Raw genomic sequence first — 17,956 nt, 5'->3', positions numbered from 1 at the left:
TTACTTTTAATTGAAAGGGAATTGAGATGTACATTACTGGGTACGTCATGGATCGTGAGGTTAATCCCCGCCCCTTGCCGTGGGCAGGTCGCAGCGATCCGCGCACATATCGGCTGTTTTCAACAGCTGACATGTGTGCCTGCTAGTCGCGGGTGGAATCGCTTCCACCCACGGCCATTAACCCCTTAAATCTCGCTGCCAAAATCTGGCAAAGAGATGTATATGCGCGCCGCCATGACAGTGACTTACCCAGCCCCCATTGGAAGTCACGTGACATGATCACGTAACTTTCAGTGGTTGCCATGGTAGCACAGGGTCATGTGATGATGCCTATACCTAACATGAGTCACTTCCTCTCAATGCCGGAATACAGCCGGCATTGAAAGTAAAGCACCAAATCTGCAGTTCTCAGCTCTGTAGCTGTGATCTGCAGATAGGGCAGAGCGATCGGATTGCTGATCACTATAGCCCCCTAGGGGGACTAGTAAAATTTAAAAAAAAAAAAGTTTTAAAAAATTTAAAAAACCTAAAAGTTCAAATCAGCCCCCTTTCACCCTATTGAAAATTAAAGGGTTAAAAAAAATTAAAAATATACACATATTTGGTATCGCTGCGTTCATAAATGCCCGATCTATCAAAATATAAAATAAATTAATCTAATCAGTAAACGGCGTAGTGGCAAAAAAATTCCAAACGCCAAAATTACGTTTTTTGGTCGCCGCAAATTTTTCCGCAAAATGCAATAACAGGCTATCAAAATGAAAAGGACACACAGGAAAAAGAGTTGCATTTTTGTCACAGTATAACTGATAATAAGAGTAAAGATCCCTTATATAGTGCAACCATTGACTACATATCCATACTGGACAAATCGTATAATAATACGTAGAGAAGAAGAGAAAAGACACGACCAACCGTCCATAAGGTGAAAAAGAATTCTTTATTGACCAGTGCTGAGTGGACACACAGATAAAATATTTAAAACACCAAACAAGAACCAACCGGCAGAAACAGGTCACAGTATATACCAAACGCCAGACCTTGGAAAAGCATTAGGTGACAGATGGTAATGTATACATTGGCATACGTGTAGATATATGAAACACGTAGACACATATATATCTCACACCTCATATATATCACAAAAGTAGCTTTATAACACTAGTCCATATTGGGAACAATAGTAACAACAAAAGGTCAAGCAGACATGGAGTGCTTAATCATATATATAGCGTGGGTACAGTGCTACAATATTAGCCGATGTTGCAATTGTTACTGCCTTCCAAAGTCTGGCACAAATCACGTGATTAAGATTATAGTGATGCACGCCACTATGTGCTGAGGGCCAACACTTGTGTATTACATCTGCATCACTACATAGAAGAGTACAAGGGGGATGATGGCATACATCCCATAGAAATAACTGGCTCAAATGGGCCCATCACATGTAATAGGGGTAGTGGCAGACGACATATACACACTTGTATAGGCCCAGGACAGCAAATAATTTACTGCCTATAGCAGGGTGAAAAGTAGTTAAGCCAAACGATAAGCTTACCCAGAGATGGCGGTGGCTGATACTAATATGTGCACGGAGCGGCAACAGAACCTACTACGTGTGTACACGGATCACGTGATTAAGATTATAGTGATGCACGCCACTATGTGCTGAGGGCCAACATTTGTGTATATATCTTTATCACCACATAAAGAGTACAAGGGGGATGATGGCATACATCCCATGGAACTGACTGGCCCAAATGAGTCCGTCACATGTAGTAAGGGTAGTGGTAAACGATATATACACACCTGTATAGGCCCAGGATGGCAAATAATTTACTGCCTATAGCAGGATGGAAGGTAATTAAGCCAAGGATAAGCTTACGCAGAGATGGCGGTGGCTGATACTGATATATGCACGGAGCGGCACCAAGGCTTACCACGTGTGTGACAGGATACGGAGTGACCAAGCCGGAAGGTCCGCCTACCCGACGGCCGTTTCGGCAACCGCCTTCGTCAGGGGGGGTGGAGCTATGCTGTCTGACGGCTCTGATAAAGTGAGCGTGTACCAATCAAGATCCGGCACCACTTTCGTGACGCATGCGTTGCCATAGCAGTACGCGACGCCAGCCGAACGCCGCATCAAGGGCCGGTGACGTCAGATCACACCATGTGATCCGACGACACCCGCCCCCTCAGACACAGCAATCCGGAGGACGCCGCGCACAAGGACGGCACGCATGCGTGCAAGTGGTCCGCATGGGGATCGGTTGTAAAACATGTAAAAAGTGATCGTAGTGCATATCAATAGGGAGTTCACACAGAAATCATAATATGCATTAACATATAACATGTAGGACACACATATATAATAGATCACAGTTTGGATCTCAAAGTTGTTAATTATAGCGCTAGACAGCAAATATACTGATTGAAGAAAAACACTCAGAACCATGAAGGTATCCGAGCTATAATAACGGGGGCATGATCATATATCAACAATAATGTAATAGTCACAAATAAACAAGAGACCATATGGTTATAATCGGGGACCATATGGAAAATTGACATATTACATTACACGCACATAGAATACATATAAATAAAGTTGCTTCCAATATATATAGATATGCATATAAAAAGCACAAATCCAATTCCACATGCGTGTGGATATGCATGGGGGGGGGGGGGAAAGGGGGGGGGAAGGGGGGGATGGGGGTGGGGAAAGGGAGGAAGTGCAAGGTCCTTAGAGTCCCAATCTTCTGAAATCCAAAATACATATGTCCAAATCGCAAGATCCAAGATATACGTTCATGACATTAATCAACGAGCCTACAAGAAACAGCATAGAAGAAGGTGAAAATTAAAAACAAGAGCAAACAGTGTGTATAAAAAGTATGAGGAGACCACATAAAGGACAATATACACAGAGAGAGGGGCCTTAAACTATAAAAATGGAGAAAAACTAATATTCTCATTCAAACCCGATGGGTGTAGGGGTTGAAAGTGTCCAAATCCATCGGGTTTCCATTTGTGCCAACCGGCCCACCCCTGATCGAGATATCAATAGAGTCGATGCCTTTGACTCTAAGCAGGGAGGCATCACAATTATGATATTCACGAAAATGTTTGGGTAATGTCTTCAAAGAAGATATATCTGTTTGTCCAGATGCTGCTATAATACCCAATACATGTTCGCGAACACGTGTCTTAAGTTGGCGGGTGGTCAGTCCAATATAAATCTTGGAACAAGGACACATGGCATAGTAAATCACAGCTTTTGTGCTGCATGTTATAGACTTTTTTTTATACGATATTCCTTGCGTCCAGATGAATCTGTGAATGTAACACTAGTATGAATATTAGGACATGCGACACACCTGCCACATGGTGCACATCCCTGTCTAGGAGTGGTTCTAGCAGTTTTTATGAGGGTTTGCTGAGAATCGCCTTGATGGTGGCTATGGATCAGAATGTCGTATAGGTTCTTTGCCCGCCGAAAGGTAACTTTGGGACGGGAGGGGAGGATTTTATTCAAAATGGGGTCGGCCTGCAAAATGGGCCAAGCATTTTGTAAACATTTTATCATGGGCACCGATTGGGCATGGAAGTTGGTAATGAAACGTATAGTATCAGTGTTCGATTTATCGGTACATTTATATAGTGTAGATGCCCGGGTGGAATATTTGGCCCTATGATAAGCACGTTTGATCACCCTATTACCATAGCCCCTTTCTTTGAAGCGTTGCTTCATATCAGTCGCTTGTTTTTCAAAGGCAGCTTCAGTTGAACACACTCTTCTAAGCCGCAAAAATTGGCCAATAGGAATAGCATTAATCATATGTCTAGGATGGGCGGAAGAGGCATGTAAAAGTGCATTCGTGGAAGTGGGTTTCCTGTACAAGTCAGTCTGGATGTGGTTGGTATTGTCCTTCATAAGGGTAACATCAAGAAACTCGACTTGTGTCTTAGACCATTGGTATGTAATTTTAATATTATAATTGTTTTGATTTAGGCGGAACATAAATTGGTGAAGGTCATTAATGGGTCCCTGCCAGATCAGGAAAATGTCGTCGATGTACCGTGCCCAAAAGAGGACACGATCCATCGACGACTCCTGATCTGACAGGAAGAGGTCCCTTTCCCACAGCCCAACTGGGACCGTTTGGCTTAACTACTTTTCACCCTGCTATAGGCAGTAAATTATTTGCTGTCCTGGGCCTATACAAGTGTGTATATGTCGTCTGCCACTACCCCTATTACATGTGATGGGCCCATTTGAGCCAGTTATTTCTATGGGATGTATGCCATCATCCCCCTTGTACTCTTCTATGTAGTGATGCAGATGTAATACACAAGTGTTGGCCCTCAGCACATAGTGGCGTGCATCACTATAATCTTAATCACGTGATTTGTGCCAGACTTTGGAAGGCAGTAACAATTGCAACATCGGCTAATATTGTAGCACTGTACCCACGCTATATATATGATTAAGCACTCCATGTCTGCTTGACCTTTTGTTGTTACTATTGTTCCCAATATGGACTAGTGTTATAAAGCTACTTTTGTGATATATATGAGGTGTGAGATATATATGTGTCTACGTGTTTCATATATCTACACGTATGCCGATGTATACATTACCATCTGTCACCTAATGCTTTTCCAAGGTCTGGCGTTTGGTATATACTGTGACCTGTTTCTGCCGGTTGGTTCTTGTTTGGTGTTTTAAATAGGCTATCAAAATGTAGCATCTGCGCAAAAATGGTACCGTTAAAAACGTCAGCTCGAGATGCAAAAAATAAGCTGTCACTAAGCCTCAGATCCCGAAAAATGAGAACGCTATGGGTTTTGGAAAATGGCGCAAAAAGTGCGCCACTTTTTTGGACAAGCTTGTGAAATTTTTTTGACCCCTTAAATACAAGTAAACCTATTCATGTTTGGTGTCTACAAACTCGCACTGACCTCAGGCATCACAATGACACATCAGGTTTACCATATAGTGAACACGGTGAATAAAATATCCCATAAACTATTGTGCGATCACACTTTTTTTGCAATTTTTCTGCACTTGGAATTTTTTTGCCGTTTTAGAGTATACTATATGGTAAAACTTATGGTTTCATTTAAAAGTACAACTCGTCCCGCAAAAAACAAGCCTTCATATTCAAAACAGCCTCAAGATTGACAGAAAAATAAAAAAGTTACGACTCTCGGAAGAAAGAGCGGAATAAAACAAAACGGAAAACACAAAATGCCCGGAGGCTGAAGGGGTTAATTGTACTTATCATGTTTAAAGCATTGTCCGTTACAATGGCAAGAACCTGTTCTTTTTTGAGTTTGTAATCTTGCAGAACTTTTTCTACTAAGGCCTGGAGAAACTGGCTGGTGTGATGAGCTTTAGTATCTTTTACTGCCAGTGTCTTGGTAACAACTTCTTTGTTGTCACAAACCTATCGATATCAATTTATTATTTATTTTAGTAGTCGGAGTCGGTCCATTTTATTCCGACTCCAAGAAAATGAACTCTGACTCCTACTCCACGACTCCGACTCCACAGCCCTGGTTCCCACTATCACGTTATTGCTATTTGCATTGTTTAAAACGTTTGTCCACTCTAAGGCTGTGTGCACATGGTGGGTTTTTGCTACGTTTTTTTTCTTACAGATTTTTAGATATCTGTAAGAATATCCTGATTCCAGCAAAGTCTATGAGAATTCTGAAATGTTGTGCACCCGATCAGAATTTTTTTCCTTGCAGATTTTGTTTCAGAAAAAATCTGCAGCATGCTAATTTTTTCTGCGTTTCTCATGCATTGTCACCATTGAAAAAACGCATCAAAAACGCTGAAAATCGCAGCAGAAACGGTCGTGTTTTCCCCTCCCCCAGTCTTTTTTCTGCCATAATATGCAGATTTGGGTGCAGATTGTCTGCACCCAAATTTGCAATGTGTGCGCATAGCCTAAGCGGGCTTTACACGCTACGAGATTGCTACAGCGATCTCGTTGGGGTCACGGATTTTGTGACGCACATCCGGCCGCTGTAGCAATCTCGTTGTGTGTGACTCCTAGGAGCGATTTTGGATCGTTGCAAAATTGTCCAAAATCGCTCCTCGTTGACATGATTGTCCTCTCCCAATTATCGCTACTGTCGCTTGGGCGAAGTTGATCCTCGTCCCTGCGGCAGTACACATCGCTGTGTGTGAAGGCGCAGGAACGAGGAACCTCTCCTTACCTGCCACACGCCAACAATGAGGAATGAAGAAGGTGGGCGGGATGTTCGTCCCGCTCATCTCCGCCCCTCTGCTTTGATTGGGCGGCCGCTTAGTGACGTCGCTGTGACGCCGAGCGAACCGCTCCCTTAGAAAGGAGGCGGTTCGCCGGTCACAGCGACGTCGCCGAGCAGGCAAGTACGTGTGACTGTGCCATAGCGATAATGTTCGCTACGGCAGCGATCTTCACATATCGGCATAACGATAGGGGCGGTTGCTATCACGCTCGCCATCGCTAGCATCGGCTAACGATGTCGCAGCGTGTACAGCCAGCCTTACAAGAAAAGTCTGTAGACTGCCAAATCGTGACTGTTAAAGACTTGCATTATGTCACTATTTTCCTGTATTCCCCATTCAGGCGGGTGGTGATGTAATTCCTATGAGTGGGCACTACCATGCTCAGGTGCTCAGTACTAGTGATGAGCGGGCACTACCATGTTCAGGTGTTCGTAATGAGCAGTTAATCCTTGGATGGGTGTGACTGAAATACCTGAGTATAATGGAAGTCAATGGGGAATGCAAGCATTTTTCCTGGAAATCTTCCGGAAAAATGTCAATTCCCCATTGGCTTCCATTATACTCAACCTGCCCCCATCCTTGCATCCAACTGTTCGATATGAGTACTAAGCACCCGAGTATGGTAGTGCCTGCACATCACTAGTACAGAGCACCCGAGCATGGTAGTTCCCGCTCATCACTAGTACAGAGCACCCGAGCATGGTAGTTCCCGCTCATCACTAGTACAGAGCACCCAAGCATGGTAGTGCTCACTCATCACTAGTACAGAGCACCCAAGCATGGTAGTTTCCCGCTCATCACTACAGATCATGTGTGCGATTTAAGTAGTTGCGGCTAGCCTCATCCACCATCTTTCAATAGAAGAGAATTGAAAGTAGTGAGATGTGACTATTTGGTACATGAGGACAAGGACATTCCTAGCACTAAGTATTTATGTGGTAGTGGTAGAGCACTACATAGACTTTGGTGTTTAAAGGGAACCTGTCATCAGAAATGTTGCTTTAAACCTAAAAGTTTCCCCCTCTGCAGCTCCTGGGCTGCATTCTAGCAAGGTTCCTGTACTTTTTGTGGCCCCTTTTAAACCAAATTAAATACTTTAAACACTTGTACCTTTTGCTATGTAAATTTTGTAAATTGTCCATGGGGGCGGGTTCTCAGGTGACCGTTGCTGTTCCTCCAGCAGATTTACGCCGCCCCCCAACGCTGAATTTCATATCTCAGGACGCCGCCCCTGGGCGCCCGTGGTCCCGCGCATGCGCTGTGCGACTGTAGCGGTACTGTGCACTGTGTGCACGTGTGACCGCTGGTGACGTTTTGCGCAGGCACGAGGTTATGGGCGGCGCTGTGAGTGTCATCAGCAAGTGCCGCCCATAACCTCGTGACTGCACTTTCCCCTCTTCCTCCAGTGTTCTGCGCAAGTGCTTGCTGGCCAGATGACCCGACGTCACCTCTTTCCCATCTTGCCCTGCTGCAGGGGAAGATGGGAAGGAGGTGACGTCGGGTCATTTGGCCGGCGAGCGCTTGTGCAAAACGCTGGAGGCAGTGGGGGAAAGCGCGTCCACGAGATTATAGGCGGGCACTTGCGATGCAATCACGGCGCCGCCCATAATCTCGTGCTTGTGACACACGTCACCAGCAATCCTGGCATGGGCGGCACCTCGGGCGCAGTGGGCGGCGTCCTGATGGATGATATGGAGCGTGGGGGGACGGCGTCAATGTGCTGGAGGAACAGCAACTGTCAGCAGAGAGCCCGCCCCCATGGATAATTTACAAAATTTACATAGCAAAAGGAACAAGTTTATGTTCAATCTATTTTTATTGTAAACATATCATATTATACATATACAGCATGTGAAACTGAATGACTGACATGTCAAACTTTTAAAAGGTACAAGTTTATAAAGTATTTAATTTGGTTTAAAAGGGGCCACAAAAAGTACAGGAACCTGCTAGAATGCAGCCCACGAGCTGCAGAGGGGGAAACTTTTAGGTTTAAAGCTAAATTTCTGATGACAGGTTCCCTTTTAACATTACCTTTCTTGAATGTGTTTTATAATGTATAAGGCTATGACCAATATCCAGTGTTCTGTAATTGCCATTACCAAGGATATAGGATTCCTCTTACACAGTGGCTTTAATTTTCTTCAGAATCCAGCAATGCTCAAAACTGGGAGGCCGTAAACTTGAACCCGTCAGATAAGAGCCGCTTCTTCATTAATGTCTGCCATGATGTCCTGCAGACAGGAGATGCCAGTGTCTGTGATGACGATGCCGCAGTCTGTGCAGTGGGTAAGGGCTCATTTGTCAGTAGTACGTCTGCTTTACGGTTTTTGTCACCTTAATGGAGCTTAGTGCGCAGTATTTGCAATTTAGTTATTGATAGACCCAGATAGGCAGTAGATGGATAGATAGATATTTGAAATGTAATCATATAAAGCTACGACAGGGTGACAAATGTGTGTTTTTTAATTTTATCGTATTTTTTTTTATACAGGTCCTGATGGCAACAAAAACTTGGGGAAGTTTCTGTCTCCACCAATATTTGTTAATGGGCACATTGTCCTTGAATACACGGATGGGTCAACTTGTGCGGCCGGAAAGAAACAAATTCACACCAGGATCACCCTCATGTGTAGCCCAGGTACGTTACTCGATGTCAGCGGGTTTAGTGAGTTTTCTTAATGCTGGGTAAGACCCTCTGTAACGTTGCGTTCAGCTGCAGGTAGCAGAGGCATGGTAGCATCTGCAGACGTAAAGGCAGTCTATGAGATCACATATAGACTGTTTAATGAGCTTTCACTTGTGAAGTCCCTGGTTGTCAAAATCTATCCTATGACCCTCTATGATGCCAGACTATTCCATCTCCTCACTGAAGCTAGTTACTTTCTGATACCTAGTATACTTATATTTCTTTTTTTTTTTTCTTCATCTTTAATATTTAACTGGGAAAAAAGGAAGAAGCACATTTTTTTTCTAGTCTGATATTGCAGTATATATTATCAGTCTCTGATCAAGACCAGCCATAGAAATGCCATCATGTCAGGCATGAAGGTCTTCAGTAGGCCCCCAGCCTTCAAGGGAACCCATTGGCACCCATGATCACATCGCAGCTGGAGGTGGATAGTTATAATCACAGTAGTAGAGATGTTAGAGTTGAACGGATGATGTGCACGATCTCATAGTTTAAATGTTTGTCAGTTATAAAGATTGACATTTTACAGGTTAACATCAGTGATTGGCTGCTGCTGTTAGAGGCAGATGCTGGCTATCCGGCCAGCATCTGCCTTGTGTGGACCCCATACACACGCTCTTTGACATAGTAGTACATCGTTGGGGAAAGAAGGGATTACCGAGGCTGTGTGATAGTGTCAAGTTAAAGGGGTTGTCCCAGAAACAAAGTACAATTTTAATCAATAGATCTTGGAATAAAAATAAATTCTACAATTGGATATGTTAAAAATAAATAATGTTCCTGTGCGGAGATGATTCTTTTCTCCTTTTAACCTTGGTGTGCAGAATGTTCTGTGTCATGTAACATGACCTACTACCATGTTTCCCTGAAAATAAGGCAGAGTCTTATATTATTTTTTGCCTCCAAAAAACGGCTTTTTTGTGGTAGGTCTTAGTTTTGGGAAAACACTGTTAATTTTACCCCTTAAAGAAGCCAGACACCCCCCCAGGGAATTACACTTACCAAACTCCGGACATGTAGAGTTCCACAGTCGTGGGCTCCCCATGCTGGCCAGAAGCATTATCACTTGTGCAGAGTTAAGGTCCAGTCACACTAAACAACTTACCAGCGATCCCAACAACGATAGGGATCGCTGGTAAGTTGCTAGGAGGTTGCTGGTGAGATGTCACACTGCGACGCTCCAGCGATCCCACCAGCAACCTGACCTGGCAGGGATCGCTGGAGCGTCGCTACACGAGTTGCTGGTGAGCTCACCAGCAACCAGTGACCAGCCCCCAGCGCCGCGTGGAAGATGCTGCGCTTGGTAACTAAGGTAAATGTCGGGTAACCAACCCGATATTTACCTTGGTTACCAGCGCACGCAGCTACACGTGCAGAGAGCAGGGAGCCGCGCACACTGCTTAGCGCTGGCTCCCTGCTCTCCTAGCTACAGCACACATCGGGTTAATTAACCCGATGTGTCCTGCAGCTACATGTGCACAGAGCAGGAGCCGGCACCGACAGTGAGAGCGGTGGAGTCTGGTAACAAAGGTAAACATCGGGTAACCAAGGACAGGGCTTCTTGGTTATCCGATGTTTACATTGGTTACCAGCCTCCGCAGAAGCCGGCTCCTGCTGCCTGCACATTTAGTTGTTGCTGTCTCGCTGTCACACACAGCGATCTGTGCTTCACAGCGGGACAGCAACAACTAAAAAATGGCCCAGGACATTCAGCAACAACCAACGACCTCACAGCAGGGGCTAGGTTGTTGCTGGATGTCACACACAGCAACATCGCTAGCAACGTCACAAAAGTTGTTCGTTAGCAGCGATGTTGCTAGCGATGTTGCTTAGTGTGACGGGGCCTTTAGCGAGCGTGGAGTGATACTGCGACCTTGTGTGTGAGAACAAAGTGATACTGCGTGCGTGCCTGCGTGCGCTTGTGTGTGCATAGGGATACTGGACCCGATGTGTATGAGCGGAACGGCGAGGGACCTGACAGTGACACAGATCTGTCGGAGAGCCCATCCACTGTCAGCACTTACTAACTGTAGTTGTTCAGGGTCTGGCGAGTGCAATTTTTTGAGGGGCTGTCTGCTTTCCTTAATGAAGTGTCTTGCTGTAGTCTTTAACCCTTTCACGACCGGCCGATTTTTCGCTTTCCGTTTTTTTTTTCGCCATTCTTTTTCTGAGAGACGAAACTTTTTTATTTTTCAGTCAATATGGTCATGTGAGGGCTCATTTTTTGCGGAACGAGCTGTACTTTTAAATGAAACCATCAGTTTTACCATATTGTGTACTAGAAAATGGCAAAAAAATTCCAAATGCTGAAAAATTGCAAAAAAAGTGCGATAGCACTATGGTTTTTGAGATATTTTATTCACTGTGTTCACTATATGATAAAACTGATGTGTGGGTGTGATGCCTCAGATCAGTGCGAGTTCGTAGACACCAAACATGTATAGGTTTACTTTTATATAAGGGGTTAAAAAAAAATCGGAAGTTTGTCCGAAAAAAGTGGCGCACGTTTTACGCCATATTCCGTGACCCGTAGCGTTCTCATTTTTCGGGATCTTAGGCTCAATGACGGCTTATTTTTTGCGTCTCGAGCTGACGTTTTTAACGGTACCATTTTTGCGCAGATGCTACGTTTTGATCGCCTCTTATTGCATTTTGCGCAAAAGTTGTGGCGACAAAAAAACGTCATTTTGGCGTTTGGAATTTTTTTGCCGCTACGCCGTTTACTGATCAGATTAATTGATTTTATATTTTGATAGATCGGGCGTTTCTGAACGCGGCGATACCAAATGTGTGTATATTTTTTATTTTTTTAACCCTTTAATTTTCAATGGGGCGAATGGGGGGTGATTTGAACTTTTAGGTTTTTTGGTTTTTTTTAATTTTTTAAAACTTATTTTTTTACTTTTTTTTTTTTATTTTACTAGTCCCCCTAGGGGGCTATTGCGATCAGCATTCCGATCGCTCTGCAGTATCTGCTGATCACAGCTGGAAGGCTGTAAACAGCAGATACGCTGTCTTTCTCTTTTGCTGTGCCCCGGGCACAGCGAAAGTGAAACCAATTCATGTGTAGTACAGGAGTCATCACATGACCCTGTGCTACCATGACAACTATCGGGAGTCACGTGATCGCGTCACGTGACTTCCGGTTTCGGCGGTAAGTAAAACTTTACCGCGATCGCGCTTATAATGGCGCTGTCATGTATTGACAGCGCCATATAAGGGGTTAATCGGCACGAGCAGATAACGATTCTGCTCGTGCCTAGCAGGCACACATCTCAGCTGTGAAAATCAGCTGAGATGTGTGCCGATCGCGGCATGCTGCCGCCGGAGGACCGCGGGCAGTAAGATTATGTCATTTAGGACGTAATTTTACGGCCCGCGGTCGTTAAGGGGTTAAAAGAAGAGAGTTCCGGCACACTGTGTTGTTTCCCAAAAAAAGGAGAATACAATAATTCAAGTGGTTTAATCTGTTTTTTCTTTATTGGAAAGTATTGTCGTGCTGTACATGAATAGAAAATCCGCCAGGACGTTTCGGCCCTAGGCCTTCATCAGGTCGGACAATCTGACTGTCATATTATTATATGTGAACAAAACAGAAAAACAGATATCAGCGGTTGTACATAGTATATACAATATATAACAGTGACAATCCAATGAGAAAAGCGTAGTATACATTTGAGGAGATATAACATAGAGGGCAAATTCACAACAAAATAAAATATGTCAAACATTATGTCGTATTACTGACAATAATTCTCATGATAATAACCTGGTAATGCCCAGGATAATAGGGAAAGGGACCATAATAGCGGTGAGGTAAGCTAAGAGGAGGATAAGTGGCTCACCCATGTCGAGCAAAGCTCCGTGCTAAAGGGAAAATAGTGAGTCGCCAGTCGTCATAAATAAATATGATCCAGCATGGAATCTAGTCCTGTGGCGAAAAAGGGAGAAGAATAAATAGAAGGCTTATACAGCGGGGGAGAAAAGGGGCGTCGTATATATGAGCATACCTGTGGGGAGGTAGAGACTTTGGAAAGGTCCTGTGGAGTGATTCAGTGGACTGGGTGGACTAGAATGTCCTATATGAACGAAGTGTATATGTTAGACAAAGAGTGGATATCTGAGTGGGGTGTGTCTATAGGATAAGAATAGTCCATACCTGCATGGATGTAATAAGGCTAAAGGACTATTGGTTATTCAGGCTCTGGGTCCGTGACTTCCGGAATGGATAATTAATTGACATACCACATACTACGTACTGCTATTGCCTGTGGCAATGGATATGTCTGTGGACAATAAATGGACATAGTGCATCATATGGAAAAATGTGACATGACGGGATATAATGAGAATGGCATATTACCAGTAAGGAGCTGCTAATCCGCAAAGTGCTAGTTAGGATAGGGTGCTTATGCTGGTGGCAGTAGTATATCTGCAAATATAACTAATATGAAAAGCCATAGTTAGTTCAATGGGTTAATAATCATATGTTGGGAATGGTGTATATATCAGTCCTATTAAGGCAGGAATATGCATGTATGTGATACGTACAACTGTTACCTTTGTGGATGTATTGAGGCTAGGAGCCTAATTGTTGTTATGGATCCAAATCCGTGAACCACGGGTTAGATTTCCACTGACACCGCCACCTAAAATTGTACTGCTGTTACCATTAGTAATAATATATCTGTGAACAACAATAGATTGGTATAGTATATCTTGTGGGTAGAGAAAATACTGCATAATGTAATGAATGTGGTATATTACCAATAGTGGAGCTTCAGTTAAGGGACACTAGGTAAAATGAATTGTTCATACTGGTAGCAGTAGCAGATCTGCAGAGATAAACAACATAAGAGGTTGTGATAAGCTGAGTAAATCAATAGGATTAGTAGAATTAAATGAATTACCAGTTGCCACGGGAGGCTGGATCAAATCCTGCAAGGGGTAATGTGTCAAGGAGATAAGAATAACTCCAGTGGGGCTGGCTGATAACAGAGAATAAGGGTACCTTCACACTTAGCGATGCAGCAGCGATCCGACCAGCGATCTGACCTGGTCAGGATCGCTGCTGCATCGCTACATGGTCGCTGGTGAGCTGTCAAACAGGCAGATCTCACCAGCGACCAGTGAACAGCCCCCAGCCAGCAGCGACGTGCAAGCGACGCTGCGCTTGCACGGAGCCGCCGTCTGGAAGCTGCGGAGACTGGTAACTAAGGTAAACATCGGGTATGGTTACCCGATGTTTACATTAGTTACCAGTGTGAGCAGGGAGCCGCGCACACTGAGCGCTGGCTCCTTGCTCTCCTAGCTACAGTACACATCGGGTTAATTAACCCGATGTGTAATGCAGCTACATGTGCAGAGAGCAGGGAGCCGGCAGCACAGGCAGCGTGAGAGCTGCAGAGGCTGGTAACTAAGGTAAATATCGGGTAACCACCTTGGTTACCCGATGTTTATCTTGGATACAGCTTACCTCAGCTGTCAGACGCCGGCTCCTGCTCCCTGCTTGCTTCATTTGTCGCTCTCTCGCTGTCACACACAGCGATCTGTGTGTCACAGCAGGAGAGCGGCTTTGAAGAAAACGAACCAGGGCTGTGTGTAACGAGCAGCGATCTCGCAGCAGGGGCCAGATCGCTGCTCAGTGTCACACACAGCGAGATCGCTAATGAGGTCACTGCTGCGTCACAAAAAGCGTGACTCAGCAGCGATCTCGGCAGCGAGCTCGCTGTGTGTGAAGCACCCCTAAGAGCAAAGTAAGAACATGAGAAGAGCATTGTAAATGAAGGAAAGGATTATAAAGATAAGGAAGAGATACAAAGCTGCTGGGTGAGTCACTTACCCTCCGTGTGCGGTGGTGATTGTGCGTGCTGCGCGTCCTGTGCAGGCTAGTATTGTGAGAGCCGGTTTAAATGAGGAAAGAGGCAGGAGTGTAATATCCGGTCTGTGGAACGCAGAAGCGATGCATGCCGGCGTGGAACGCAAGGCACGCATGCGCACTAGTAATAGTATCCCTGGGCTGTGAGTCACGCTGGTAGTGTGTCATATCCGGTAGTTGGAATGCGGAAGTGGAGGCAAGCAATGTGAAACGCAAACCGCACTTGATAATACAGCTCTGGTGGTATGGTAGCCTATAGAGGCCATATACTATATAGTGAATCCGGTGCTGGAAGAATCGCTGACAGGCTATAAGTGCACTGTGTCACTGGTGGGTGATAACAGTTGGTGCTCAGCACGAGTTGGCTAATTCTGTAAAAAGAAAAGCAGAAATTAGAGGAATAAATGGATTAATGGAATACAATATATGTATATCGTGTTATAGAATAAAAACTTCATTAGTGTTATTCACAAGAGGCCTATAAGGGAAAAACATCAAATAAAGAAATACATGACTACTTTCCAGTACAATTCATTTTACCTAGTGTCCCTTAACTGAAGCTCCACTATTGGTAATATACCACATTCATTACATTATGCAGTATTTTCTCTACCCACAAGATATACTATACCAATCTATTGTTGTTCACAGATATATTATTACTAATGGTAACAGCAGTACAATTTTAGGTGGCGGTGTCAGTGGAAATCTAACCCGTGGTTCACTGATTTGGATCCATAACAACAATTAGGCTCCTAGCCTCAATACATCCACAAAGGTAACAGTTGTACGTATCACATACATGCATATTCCTGCCTTAATATGACTGATATATACACCATTCCCAACATATGATTATTAACCCATTGAACTAACTATGGCTTTTCATATTAGTTATATTTGCAGATATACTACTGCCACCAGCATAAGCACCCTATCCTAACTAGCACTTTGCGGACTAGCAGCTCCTTACTGGTAATATGCCATTCTCATTATATCCCGTCATGTCACATTTTTCCATATGATGCACTATGTCCATTTATTGTCCACAGACATATCCATTGCCACAGGCAATAGCAGTACGTAGTATGTGGTATGTCAATTAATTATCCATTCCGGAAGTCACGGACCCAGAGCCTGAATAACCAATAGTCCTTTAGCCTTATTACATCCATGCAGGTATGGACTATTCTTATCCTATAGACACACCCCACTCAGATATCCACTCTTTGTCTAACATATACACTTCGTTCATATAGGACATTCTAGTCCACCCAGTCCACTGAATCACTCCACAGGACCTTTCCAAAGTCTCTACCTCCCCACAGGTATGCTCATATATACGACGCCCCTTTTCTCCCCCGCTGTATAAGCCTTCTATTTATTCTTCTCCCTTTTTCGCCACAGGACTAGATTCCATGCTGGATCATATTTATTTATGACGACTGGCGACTCACTATTTTCCCTTTAGCACGGAGCTTTGCTCGACATGGGTGAGCCACTTATCCTCCTCTTAGCTTACCTCACCGCTATTATGGTCCCTTTCCCTATTATCCTGGGCATTACCAGGTTATTATCATGAGAATTATTGTCAGTAATACGACATAATGTTTGACATATTTTATTTTGTTGTGAATTTGCCCTCTATGTTATATCTCCTCAAATGTATACTACGCTTTTCTCATTGGATTGTCACTGTTATATATTGTATATACTATGTACAACCGCTGATATCTGTTTTTCTGTTTTGTTCACATATAATAATATGACAGTCAGATTGTCCGACCTGATGAAGGCCTAGGGCCGAAACGTCCTGGCGGATTTTCTATTCATGTACAGCACGACAATACTTTCCAATAAAGAAAAAACCGATTAAACCACTTGAATTATTGTATTCTCCTTTTTTTGGGAAACAACACAGTGTGCCGGAACTCTCTTCTTTTGAATATTCATTTTATTTTTCCAGAGCACCTGCCCAAGGTGATGCTAGGTCTTATCTCTATTTTGCTGTAGTCTTTAACTTTTTTTTTAACGGTGTGAATAGTTCATTACTCAACTGCAACTAGGGCTTATTTTTGGAGTAGGGCTCATATTTTAAGCATAATAATAATAATAATAATAATAATAATAATAATAATAATAATAATAATAATAATAATAAAAAAAAAAGACCTAAAATTCCTGCTAGGGCTTATTGTTGGGGTTGGTCTTATTTTTGGGGAAACACATGCTCATTTGGTGGGGATTGTGGTTCTGGTTTGGTAATATAAACACAAATAATTTACCGTATTGTTTTGCAATGAAATATATTTGTTATTTCTAGGTAACCGCGAGAGCCCTCCCATACTGACGAATTTTGAGGACTGCTACTATGCATTTGAATGGAATACCGCCGCTGCATGTGTCCTATCCAAAACAGAAGGAGATCACTGTACAGTTGCAGATCCACAAGCTGGTAAATAATTGGCAAAGCTCTTCCTATTTAACATGCATTTAGAAAGCTTCAAACAATACTTATTAGACGAACAATATAGGACTGGCTCTTTGATGTTTTTTATTATATTTATGCATAAGCTGATAAAATATATAATGAAGCAGCACAAATAGTCTTATAATAATGGTGCAAGGCTACTGGTCCGAAAGAACATAAGCAAAAAAATAAGTAGCACTCCAATATAGAGATGCAAAAAAGGTACTTATTTATTAACCCATCTCTTGATGAGAAAGGGGTTTTCCCACTAACAAAGTTAATGGTAATCAATAGATATTGGAATAATAATGTATACAATTGGATGTGTTTTAAAAAAAAGCACAAAACAAAAAACTGTTTCTGTGCTGAGATAATCTTATAAATGTGCCCCTGCTATGTGCTGTGTAATGGCTGTGTCTGACCGTACAGGGACTTGGTCTGATCCTACCACATCTTCTGGGCAGGGGAGGAGGGGAAAACAGGGTATACAAATATTACAACACTGGATCCCAGCTGATTCTTTTTGTGACGTACAACATTTCCCTGTCTTTTGTTAAAGGAGTTGTCCGACATTAGCTTAACAAAAAAATTTTGAGTTTATCTGTGCTGTATTGTCATATAAATCAC

General features: G+C 43.4%; 1 protein-coding gene across 1 annotated transcript in view; it reads left to right on the top strand.

Annotated features, from left to right (window-relative positions):
- Positions 1-17,956, top strand: part of IGF2R (insulin like growth factor 2 receptor) — a 291,000-nt gene that overhangs the window by 107,332 nt on the left and 165,712 nt on the right. Inside the window, exons 12-14 of the mRNA XM_075339578.1 lie at positions 8,438-8,578; positions 8,784-8,930; positions 17,183-17,314. Coding sequence (XP_075195693.1) covers positions 8,438-8,578; positions 8,784-8,930; positions 17,183-17,314 — 420 coding nt within the window. The remainder of the gene's footprint in view (positions 1-8,437; positions 8,579-8,783; positions 8,931-17,182; positions 17,315-17,956) is intronic.

The sequence above is a fragment of the Anomaloglossus baeobatrachus genome, chromosome 3, assembly GCF_048569485.1.
Source record: "Anomaloglossus baeobatrachus isolate aAnoBae1 chromosome 3, aAnoBae1.hap1, whole genome shotgun sequence".
Classification (NCBI taxonomy): domain Eukaryota; kingdom Metazoa; phylum Chordata; class Amphibia; order Anura; family Aromobatidae; genus Anomaloglossus; species Anomaloglossus baeobatrachus.
Note: the sequence above shows the minus strand (reverse complement) of the source record. Positions and strands in the feature narration are given on the sequence as shown.